This window comes from Cibotium barometz, chromosome 36 (assembly GCF_041138505.1).
Source record: "Cibotium barometz isolate CiBa-2024 chromosome 36, ASM4113850v1, whole genome shotgun sequence".
NCBI lineage: Eukaryota > Viridiplantae > Streptophyta > Polypodiopsida > Cyatheales > Cibotiaceae > Cibotium > Cibotium barometz.
The window spans coordinates 19,050,435-19,062,206 of NC_141081.1; the positions used below are offsets into that span (position 1 = coordinate 19,050,435).

At 44.7% G+C, this 11,772-nt stretch overlaps 1 protein-coding gene across 4 annotated transcripts; it reads right to left on the minus strand.

Moving 5' to 3' along the window:
• Nucleotides 1-4,483: 4,483 nt before the first annotated feature.
• On the minus strand, nucleotides 4,484-11,305 carry LOC147617575 (filament-like plant protein 7). 4 transcript variants are annotated; one of them, XM_086775861.1, is made up of 6 exons: nucleotides 10,664-11,305; nucleotides 9,946-10,367; nucleotides 9,611-9,773; nucleotides 6,730-9,394; nucleotides 6,421-6,490; nucleotides 4,484-5,550 (listed from the first exon to the last, which is right to left on the minus strand). In XM_086775861.1, exons 2-6 carry the CDS (start codon nucleotides 10,054-10,056, stop codon nucleotides 4,861-4,863), a joined length of 3,699 nt encoding a protein of 1,232 aa, XP_086631987.1. In that variant the 5' UTR covers nucleotides 10,057-10,367; nucleotides 10,664-11,305; the 3' UTR covers nucleotides 4,484-4,860. The 4 variants fall into 4 exon arrangements, with proteins under 4 accessions (XP_086631987.1, XP_086631990.1, XP_086631989.1 ...); XM_086775864.1 differs by having other exon boundaries at nucleotides 9,946-10,089; nucleotides 10,664-11,134; XM_086775863.1 differs by having other exon boundaries at nucleotides 9,946-10,466; nucleotides 10,664-11,134.
• Nucleotides 11,306-11,772: the final 467 nt, after the last annotated feature.

Below are 11,772 nucleotides of genomic sequence, written 5' to 3' on the forward strand. Positions count from 1 at the left end.
ACACAAGGTGAGAGGCTGAAAATCTTCTTCTTCTTCACTCAACACTCAACACACAATATACAAAGATAAGAGTACTCATAATATGAAAGGTACTCAACCAATACATACACGGGTTCTCTATAGTGTGAACCCAACTAAATGAGCTGGCGCTATAACTATGCCAATCTCTAGAATGGCTGTCACACAGCCTGTCATCCCACTGGCCGCATATCACCCATGATCTCACCAACCATGCCAGTGGTGTAAGTGTGGGGCCTATCCCCCAGGCGGGTCATCAGTGTCCACCGCCTCACTAGACGAGCTCGATATCTCAACATGGTCAGCCCCCCACATAATCATGGGGGGATAAAGATCCCTTCTAACAGAAGAACATACAGAACTCATTATCAGAGAATAATTCATTCATGTTTTTAACACAGTAATGGTCCATCAGACCGAAAATTCCATCTGTTCATTCCTCCTCGCTCGGGAATTTCACTTATACAGGTTTTCAATTTGTCATCCCTTAATTAGATCCACTGGGTCAAGGGTCAAACAGCAGCAATCTGTAAGCACAATCCACTAATCTCATAGTGATTTGCTAAAGTCTTTCAATCAGAATCTAAATCAACTCATCAATTCTCAACCAGAATTCTAAAATCATATCAACCACCATTCGAATTCATCATCTAGACAGCATTTTTGCTTATAATTTCAAGGTCTTAGATTTACTCTTATGTACTGCCAATAAAGAGCTACAGTTATACCCTCGGTATATACGGGTAGTCACGGTCCTTGCCTCAAGCAAGTCAAGGATTCCATACAATTGCGGTACTTCCATCTAAAGACCCAATTACCTATTTATGAATCTTCATTTTGAATATTAATTTGTATGAATTTCATCACACAATTACAACCTTTTACTGCTACTTCATAAATTTTTGACATTTCTGGCTTCTCGGTTGATCCACTTTAGCCAATTCGCTTTGATAATACCAGCTGAAAGATCCATGCCCCCTCCGTGCAACGAATTCGGGGGGTGCTAGCAGCGGAAGTAGCACTTCTTGCACAAGACAGAGCCTCTCACTCAGGGCCTCGTCCACAGATATCTAGACAAGAGACTAATCCCTCAGTTCTTCCAAAACCGCACCCACAAAAACTTCCCTCGCCTAGAAAGCACGGGCGATTCCTCCAGGATATTTTTATTCTAACGTAGTCAAGAGCCTTAACTAACCGAACTGATCCGACCGAACCTGTAAGTCACATGGTCAAATCAAGGAAAAGACTTGCACTTGGAACATAGAGACCAACGCTTTTTTCCTCATCGAGAGGCACAGCCGTTGATTATTTTCCATAGAACAAGGACTGTTCGGGATTTACTTCATCTATCGTACCATAACAGAATTGAGTCTCATTTTAGGGATCCATCAATCCAACCTAACCCTATCCTGTCCCATGGGTTAGCCAAAAGCCCCAACCACTATAGTGATAGGATCCATTTAGTAATTTGGTTATGTTTTGTCCTGGGTACCAGGGAAAAGAGTTCAGGCCCCCTAGCCGACGCTTCATGCAAACTTCAAGATAGTCACACCACTTACACGCCCAATATAAAATTGCCTTTTTCACAGATTCAGCTGTCTTTAAAACAATCTTTTAATGAAACCATAGTATCATTGATCATAATCCTCCAAAATATCTGGTTGAATTCTAATTTCCAAAATCATTCCTTCATCGGTGTACCTATGGCATCATTGGCAACCAGAACGCTCACCACCTGTCCACTCAAGGGCCTTTTTAATAGTTCCTAGCTCATAGTACCTAGAAATATATTTACTTATAAAAATCCAGATTGACTCTCCATTGAAGATCAGCAAGATCAACCAACAGATCCATATAAAAGAGCCATGGACTCATCCGTTGAGGACCAACAAGGTCAGTCAACCAGATACATGCTTGAGTTTAGAACGGTGCAAGTTCCCATGTCATCAGACCTAACTTTTCACACATCATATGAGACTGAATGTTAACTCTGGATCCTCCGTCCAATAAAACGTCGAGAATCTGTTCACCCGCGAACATCACAATAATGACCGGAACAGCTTCGTCAAACACCAGAGCTTTAACTCTAGAATCGGAAACATCAGCCTCCGCCACGTCCACCTGTACTAACGGCTTATCCAGCATTCCGCTAGCGGGCTCCTCTGCGTCCATAAGGTGGCGGATCAACTGATGTCAAAACGTCACTACCAAAGTGAGCAACTGCTCCACTGTCATGTGAATTGGCTATTTTTTCAGCGCCTCCCATAAATCATATGTCAGACTACCGTCTCTACCCTTGTCAGGATCGGTCGTCAAAACATCACTACCAAAGTGAGCAACTGCTCCACTGTCATGTGAATTGGCTATTTTTTCAGCACCTCCCATAAATCATATGTCAGACTACCGTCTCTACCCTTGTCAGGATCGATCGTTGTTGGAATCTTTGTTACCTTTGGCTCCACCACGACCGGTGGTACCCTCAGACCAGAGCCTCCACTTGGCCGCCCAGAGGACTCAAAAGGCTAAATCTCTGTGACCCATTCCATGACCTAAGTCTGAATCTTATCCAGATCCTACCAATCCATTGATGGCCGCTTTCCTTTCCTACCCAGAGCACCATCCTCCGTGGGCTGCATAGGCGGTATGCCTCCGAGCGGGTGATAGCCATTACCCGCTCCGGAGCCATCATCGAGGGCTCCTAGTTGGACTGATCTTCGTCCATCACTTCCAGTTTATCTAGAGCCACAATCTCCACCACACTCACCATAGGCTATTTGGAGGACAATGGTTCACCTGTTCCCCGGCTGTTGTTCTTCTCCGCCTTGTATCGTTTCCACAGCTCACACTCCTACTTGTGGTGGCCCGGAGCCTCACAAAAGAAGCACACCATCTTTCGTGCCACTATTTTCTCATCCTGTCCGGCACCAGCAGCAAACCACACACATGGCCGGAAAGGACGGTGCACCTGCTCATCAGGTTGAGCAACAGGAGCCACCGGAGATGTCGGCCATCGACAATGCGGCAATCGGTGCTCCAACTGTAGACTGCATAGCTCACCGCCCGTTATATCTGCAAGCATCAGTGGAGTGCATCACCGTCTAACAAATCGCACACCACAAGTCATTCAAGCCACATTCTTCCGCCATATGGCCAAGGTTCCGACAGCAAGTACACCATGCTCCTGACCGGGTACGCTGAGAAGTTCCTACACCACCTTCAGAATCCCAAGCTCCGATCACAGACCCTTCGAACCGATTTCCCGACCTTCTTGCTTGAGTTCTTCCGCTCATGGCACTTCTCCTCCTCATCATTCGACCCATCACTGGTCTCCGATTCATCCGAATCCCGATTCTCCTTATCATCCGAGGAATCCGTAAGAGAATGCTTGGATTTGCCTTTACTCTTCTGCTTAGTGGTGGTTCACCAAGACTCGTTCAGCACAAACAACCGCTTCCACTAGATCTTCCAAGGTTGCAGCAGCCAGGTCACTAGCCACCACTGCCCGCTTCAAAGGTTTGCTCAACCCTTTAATGAAATAAGAATTGAGGATCTTCGCCACCGGCTAATTGGTCGGATCCGGCCGCCGTAGGAGCATTCAAAACTTGGCGACGTAATCCTCCACCGTAAGATCTTTCTGATTCATCCAGCCCAACTTGTCGAGCACATGAACGGAGGTCTTCTGCTCCTGGTGGGCGGGCCAAAAAAGCATCGCGCAGCGCATCTTAAGTCAAAAAATGACCCGTGCCATACTGCGCGATCCAAACAGCCACCTTCTTGCAGAGGGTCGGAACAAAGGTTGCCTTCTTCAACTGTTGATTTCTAGTGACAGAGTGCAACCAACGACCATAGATTTTGAATGGATTTGTTATGAAGCACACGGGATGCTAGGTCAACTGGTAAAATCCTTTCACCTACGCTATTGAAAGCTCAATAGGGCTATATATATTCCGGTGTACTTGAAGATCATCTGTATCAAAGTTTCAATGGTAATGAGCTTACAATTATAAGTTGAAATTGTCTTATCCATTAATCATACGATTGTGGTTAATGCCAACCATATATTTAATATGTAGTGCTTGCCCTTGATACTCCGTGATGCTTGATTTCCAAATAAAACAAGGTAGATAAACATTAGACTCCTAGATGGAAGGGAGAAAAACAAGGTAGATAAACATTAGACACCTAGATGGGAGGGAGAAAAACAAGGTAGATAAATATTTACATCACACATAGATGTTCCAGTCATTCATGACATCACATCGTACAAGTCGAAAAGCACGCACACAGTAAGAATATTTTTAAGAAATGGCATGGATTAAGTGTATAGGACCACCTATAGTTTAAGTTTACCTCGGTTTTTTTTTAATGAGGATTGTTACTAAATTGATGCGTCATCTTCTTAACAAGAGGTGTTTGGGCCCTGGGGTGCGACAGAACACACGGGTGAGAGCCCACCAATCATTCATGTCTCAAGCGTCAACCATTCATGCATCATCTTAGTTGATTACATACATTCAAAAATATTCAGCCGGCACGTGCCCCAGTTCAGTTGCTGTTAACTTGTTGCCCATAAGGGGACATACTTATAGCCGACAAAGAGTCTCACCAATTGGACATTGCAATAGGAGATATAGTCAAAAGACATTGCCGAAACTAAATAGTCATCCCACAAAACAAATCAAAACTGCCCACCTTGCCTAGCTGCCCTGGGGATTCTTTAAATCCTCACTTGAGCATACTGTGAACAAGGTGAGAGACAACCCTTTACTGCACTCGGAATCTTTCTACAATTGAAAAACTATTTATATATATATTGAACGAGAAAACTCTAATAATCCCCAATTAATGGCCACTTTTGGTTCTGGCAAAGAATCTGCTGAAGCCAGAAGAGCCATGCTTCTCTGCAGGCTCATTGTCCCCATGCTTAGAAGCCTCGTGGGCATTGACGTTCTTACTTCTCAAGCTTAAGAACCTTGCAGGAGACCTCAGAGGCGAGCTCACCACAGGCTCTACTGTGATAATAGTGGTATCATCCTGGTTTTCCTCACGGGTTGGTGATGGAAACCTGTTGCAGCCCTTATTGTTGTTGGTGTACAGATCAAGAGGCTGTGTTTGTCTTCCATACCTTCCGTTAGCTTGCCCTCCCCTTCTAGCTGCAGGGGTTCCAGGATCTCCTTCCCGAAATCTCCCCGTGTGATGACTGTTTTTTAAAGGCTTGATTACCCCTTCTTGTTCTTGTTTTCGCTGCCTTTCACTTTTCAACACAGAATTTGCCCTTGGTTCGTCATTGCATTGCATCTCATCACTCAAGTCGCTCACGGATGAATGCACTTGATTGCTTGCACTAAAAAGCCTGTGTGTAGTTGTGGCTGAGGATATCGTATGAGGCAATGCAGGCGATTCTGCTGGACTAGTGAAGGATGCATCCAACACATCTTTTGAAACACCTAGAGCCTTCAGCTGCTTTCCCAAATCCAGAATGGTTTGCTGACATTCTGCCAGTTTTTCTGCTGCTGCAGCTATTTCCTGCTCCTGTACCAACCAGTGACAAGCCCGTTTGTTACCCATATGTAAAAACAGGAGCACTTAATCTCAACCGCACAAGTGCTAAACAAAGTAACCTAGGTCATTGGGAACTTCAAGTGTGAAACGTATGCAACATGACTGAGTATGCAAAACAGAGGCAACATCACAAAATGCCTTCATATGTCTAATCAATGGGAAATGTGACAGACTACCACAAGGTTTAATATGCCCAGCGTTATAAGCAAATAATTGTTGAAGGACTGGCTAGACCTCCTGCTGAATGTTTACACCAACAAAAGCTGTTGCATTACAAAGAAGTGCTGCTGAATAGTGGCCTGACTACTGGGAGTCAAGTGCTTAAGGGTGGAAACTGAGATGACTTGGTCTCCCCTCTTCTCACCAACTGTCTAGAAATCAAGCTGAGGTGTGGACACCCTAGTTGGAACAACAGCTAGCATCTCAGCTCCTCTCACCAACTGTCTAGAAGTCCCAAGTTTTGGATTATCCATAAGCCTGTTTCATCTAATCCAATCTAAAAGCTAGCACCGATTGGTTCATCACCTTCGTTTTAAGAGAAGAAAAGTGGCTCACATAGCAAAATGGTGGATATATTCGCATTGATTAAATTCTAGATATAATTTTGCAAATCAGTAATCCCTTTGACATTAAATTGCACTGTATATGTGACCAAAGACAAGCAATCCACACACCAAAAAAAACAACATCGTGCATGGATAGGTTTTGATGATTAGGCTCTTGACAATCAAGCAAGTTTCTTTTGACATTTATATTTCATCATCCATGTGAAGGATGGTAAACACACTAAGAAGCTATCCCAAAAAGTTGTATGACAAACAGAAAGGAAATGTTTAATACCTTCTTCAGCCTTGTTGCTTCATCATCTGCTGAAGATCCTGAATTAGTTAGCTCATGTGTGCTCCTTTCCCTACACAATTAAATTGGTGAGTTTACACATCTTAAGTGAAGGCATGGGTGTGATTTTACACTATTGCCAGTGGGCTCTAGCACAAGTGGTAACACCCTGGCCTGCCAACACACAGATCCAGGATTTGAACCCTTGCGTCTAAATGTAATTGATCTCTCAAAATTAAAAAACAATTCTACGCTCAATTATCAGCACAGAGATGTTTCATATGATGTGCAACAAAATGAGAAGATGATTACCCTTGGTGTAGCTCCTGCTCTTGCTTGAGTTCTAGAAATTGCATCTCGACCTCCTTGCGGCATCTAATCTCCTCATTGAGCTCCTCATCCAGACCTAAGACCTTCCTCTCAAGTACTTCCACATTTTCTCTGGCATTCTGGAGTTCAGACTCCAGGGCATCCTTGGCATACTCAAGATCTGCAACTAAGTCCTCTACAGATTGTTTCTGGTCCAAGATTTCTCTAAGTTGAGATTGCAGGTCAGCCGATCGATTCTCCGACTCCAGAAGCTCATTGGTTAAGTTCTGAAGTATTCGGTTTGCTTCACATAGTTGAGAATCTAGATCTGCAAGCTTCTCCATGGTAAGCTCGTGATTGTGTTCAAGTTGGTCATTCACTAGCTTCAGCCGCAAAATCTCACTTTCATATCTGTTCGCCTTTCTAACTTCAGCCTCCAGACTCGTCCTGAGAGCCGCTTTTTCAGATGCAATTTTAGACAGGTCTTCCTCATGAGTGGATGATTCAGAAAATTGGAAACTCAAGTTGGAAATAGAGCTCTGATCAGGAAGTACATCCTGCGACTCGGTGGCTTTAGCTTCCTCCATGTCACTTGCATTGTGGAGTACTTGAGCAGGGCTACTGCCTGCACTGGTCAGCTCAGATTCACTGCTATCAACCTGTTCTTTGCAGTTCTGAGCATGCCTTTGGCTGCAATTCCTTGAAGGCGACTTGTCTGGAAGTGCGAATATCAGACCAACTAGCCAATCCAAAGCAGATGCAACCTCTGCAATGAAATCAATGATATCTACTTTTCCTTGCACCAGACTATTGCAGAGATTGATAAGGCTTTCTACACAAGCATCCAGACCAGAACTCCTCCATTGCTTTCCAGGACTTGCAAACTCATGATCCTCGTCATTTTCAAGGGTAGGATCTGAAATCCATTGAGAATAAGGGAAATTGTAATCAGTCTGACCAATTCCCTCCACTATGTCAAGTACCTTCCGTACAGCTGCAGCCAGGTCTGCACCTACACCACGAAATTCCATATCAGATGCTCCTTGGGGAGCTGAGTCTAGTTGAGAAGTGTAGCTGGATGACCAGATATTCTGTTTTTCACCCTCACTTCCTGCAAATAGTTTACTGCATTCCCCACCAAGATTAGTTAGGTGTTCAGTTACTGCATTCTTTTCACGTTCAATTGCAAGCCTGGCAGCCTCTACAGCCTTGCTTAAGATTATCCCCTCTGCTTCCACATCAAACTTCAAAGCCAGCAGCTGCTGAAGCTGGTTGATTGTGGCATCACTTGCAGACTGTTTTGCCTGCAAAGCATTGAGTTGATCTTTCAGCTTTTTACATGGCTCATCAACTGACTCAAATTCCTGCACATTGCTCCATTCACCTCCTTCGGTATCTTCAACTTTCCCTTGACAATTCACCGAGTTTTCAGCAGGATCCCTCCCCAGCTGTTGAGACTTCTCGAGCTTTTCCTGCTTACTACTACCATCTGGAGAAGATAGAGATGCCAGCTTTTCCATCTCTGCAAAATCATCCATCATATCAAAGCTAAGAGAATCCTGCACCCTATCAGAAACAGGGCTTTTGTTGTCCTTTTTGAACTGTGCCAACTCTGCAATAAGGGCCGAGGCCCATGATTCCGCACAAACATCCTCTGCTCCTGATTCGCCTGATACTGAAGCGATGCTGGGTTCGATGCTGACACCATTAGCTTGCCGTGAAAGCCTAGCCCCAGTAGCAGATTTGATTGAACAACAGGAGCAGGAGTGAGTTTCTAATTGCTCCTCCACAATGGAGAGCTTGCTAGCTGTTCTGGCACACATCAACCTTGCAGATTGGAGCTCACTATCCTTCTTAGCAAGCGACTCTCTCAAAGACTTGGCTTCATCTTGTGCGGCTAGAAACCTATCAGATAAGAGCCTATTCTCTTCCCTTAGTCCATCATCAAAACCAAACTCAGCTGCAGCAATCTCAGCAGCCTTGAGAGGAAGGGATGTGGTGTTTCTGCGACAAGGAGACCGCCTTCTGCTCTTATCATTCGCGAGCAGATCCGTTTCACCTTTCATGTGAGACATGGAAGCTGGGCTGGGGTGTCTTTTCTTCACAAGAAGCCTGAGCCTCTGGCACTCTTCTTCAAGCTTTGCCATCTTCTTTGAGCTCTCCAAGTTATGCTTGCTTGCTGCTTCCCCTGCTCTCTTGCTGTACTCACGTTCTTCATTTCGAAGCTCCAGCTCCTTGCTCAGCACATGGAGCTCATATTTGAACCTGACATTCTCCTTCTCCACAGAAGCCAGGCGGGCCTGCAATACATTGGTGTCAGCTTCGAGACAAGCATTGGTATCAGAGATTTCTGCTATGGTTTTTGCACGCTCCTGAAGAGACTTGGACATGGCCTGGTTTTCTGCCAGGGCCTCACACAGCTCGTTGGTTGCATCCTCTAGCCTTGCTTCCAAATCTGTGCGAACCTTCTCCCACTCCCTTGTTTTCTTCACCACTGTATCATGGATCTTCTGCTCCTGATCTTCCCGCACGTGCCTCAGCTGCTTCATACACTCTTTCAAGGCCCCATCCAGATGAGAGACCCTGTCCTCTGTTGCTAGTTTCTGCTGAAGTGCCACTTCTAGCTTCTCCTTCAAATCAGCAGCTTCTGCTTCTGCTTTCTCCCAGCCTGCAAAGCAAAAGGGGAGGCCAAACTGTGATTAACCTTAATCTCTACAACGATACTGCAGAATTTTGTGAGAAGACATTTAATTTGGGAGCAAAAGCCTCTAATAAACAACAAATTACATAACAAAACCTTTCATTTGTGCAAAATTGTGCTAACACCTCGGACTAGTGTGCAAAGGCTTCTAGTCACAGGTGTTCTAAGAAACGAGGAGAGTACCTGCCACAGCCTCTTCAGCAATTTTCATGTGCTGCTTGACCAAGTCATCCTTGGCATCCACACCTGCCATGGCAACTGAGATCTGGTTGCTGGTAGTTTTCGAGTTTGAATCTGCCTCATCAGAGGGAGGGGCAGTGCCACATGGAGCTGCAGAAGCTTCAAGCTAAAAAGGCAAAATCAAACAGTACCACTTAAGAGACAACTTTGGGCAGATTAAGCAAAGAGAAGAATTAGTTTGAGAGGCAAAACATAATTGTTCTGTTGATGGGAGAGACACGCTAAAAGGGGGAGAGAGAGAGAGAGAGAGAGAGAGAGAGAGAGAGAGAGAGAGAGACCTGCTCTTCAGCTTGTTTTATAGCAGAGCCTTGCGAAAAATCAGCAGGCTCCGGAGGTGAAGACATTTTATCAGACAATTTCTTCTTCCAGGGCCAGCTTTTCTTGTCCATAGCTGCTTACAGAGACGGCTAGAGATTCCTACACTGCATTTTCAGTTGGATTGTAGGTAATCATACAAAAATATCCAAAGAATGATAAGCTCTGCCACAATTTTTCCAAAGCTTGGCAAGCTTGAAGCCCTCATTTGGGATTCGAGAAAACGTTTGAAACCAGGTGTCTAATTGCGTCCTTAGAGTTGCTGTGCGTGGCTAACAGTCACAATCAATGCAGGCTCTTTCAAGGCTTTGGGGCAAGAGGGGGGGCACGGTCTCTCTTGGAACTTGGACTGATAAAAAATTTTACTGCAAAATGGCCACCTGACCTACAGTTTTTTGGACCACACATTCAGACTCCAGAGTCCAGTTGTGTACAAAGCAGTACCATTTCAAATTTGAATATAACTTGCAAGCAACCTCGCATTCTGCAACTCACATTAGTCCAAGGTATCGTTTTCAGATGTCACTTGTGCAAACGGTGACATTAAATGCTACCACTTGACAAATCACGGATGATGAGAGCCATGAGACCGATTGCCTCTAATTACATTCCGTAAAAAGCCACATTTCGGCCATGAAAACTTAGCGTTAAGAGTAACAAACACATTCTTTTGAATGTTACCTTGCCTTGACCTTCTGCAGCTTGCAGAGACCTTTGAAACGTAGCTTGAATGCAAAAGAACACCTCCGGAGTCTGCACAAAAAAGCTCCCTTCACGAGCGCAAAATCTGTTGTGGATCTAGATGAAAAAGCAAATCCAGTGCTGCAAAGTAGTGGGTTGGTGCTGCAAAGTAGTGGATTAAGGAGATGAAATACTACTTAACAAGCAAATCAGAAGGATTAAGGGAGAGCTACAAAGGTAAGAGAACTGTATCAGTGGAGAAAGTGGAACTGGAAAAGCAGCGGGATGGTGGGGGGGGGGCGCGGAGGGCGCCGGGGGAATCTCTTGGAACGAGTAAGCGCGAGAAGCAGTTAGGCTAATGATAAAGCAGCATGTGCCATCGCCATAGCCAGCAAAGAGTAAAGCTTCGCTAGCAGCTCAAGGTTCCCAATCATGACCTCCCGGCTAAAAGCCTGCTGTGTTGTTGAGTGGGGACGATGACCTGAACCTCTTTTGCCAGTGCGAGTAGGGGGGCGGACCGGCCGAGCCCGTCGCCCACCGCCCACGCGGCGGTTCCTTCAGAATCCTATCCCCCTCTCTCTCCACGTGCTACCGCCAGGTGCTCTGCCATTTTTTGAAATTGCCGGTTTGGAGGGAAGCCTTACACGCTGTTCGAACTTCGAAGCATTTGAAAGGCTCCGTTAATTTTCATTTAATTTGGATAATCAATTAATTAACGGCTGTTTTCGCGGCCGCGCCGGGTTCGGATCCCAACATCTTTTCTAATCCATAGTTTAAGTGCGTTTGACCCGTCATCCATAATTTGAATTTGTTTTAGAAGACTAGAACCTAGATGCCTCCCTAGGCTAATTATATATTATTTTAACCTAGCATTACATCAATATCTTTTCACGCGATTTGAAGTAATTTTTTGAACAAGCATTTTCTTCACATTTTAATATAAATCTTTGAATTTTCCTTGTCCCATGGGAGAAAATTGTTCAATCAAAGTTCTTGGGCTCACTCATCAAGCAATCCAAGGGTGGAGGTTTATTTTGCAATTTCTCTTCTTGAAAATTCTTCAATTTGGTGTAGCATTTATTGTTTGTGTAAGTATAGTTATTGTTAAT

Coding starts and splice junctions, on each gene's coding strand:
- LOC147617575 (XM_086775861.1), bottom strand. CDS start 10,056: ATGGACAAGAAAAGCTGGCCCTGGAAGAAGAAATTGTCTGATAAAATG. Junction 9,774..9,945: donor TAAAACAAGCTGAAGAGCAG/GTCTCTCTCTCT, acceptor TTGCCTTTTTAG/CTTGAAGCTTCTGCAGCTCC. Junction 5,551..6,420: donor AAGCAACAAGGCTGAAGAAG/GTATTAAACATT, acceptor TGGTTGGTACAG/GAGCAGGAAATAGCTGCAGC.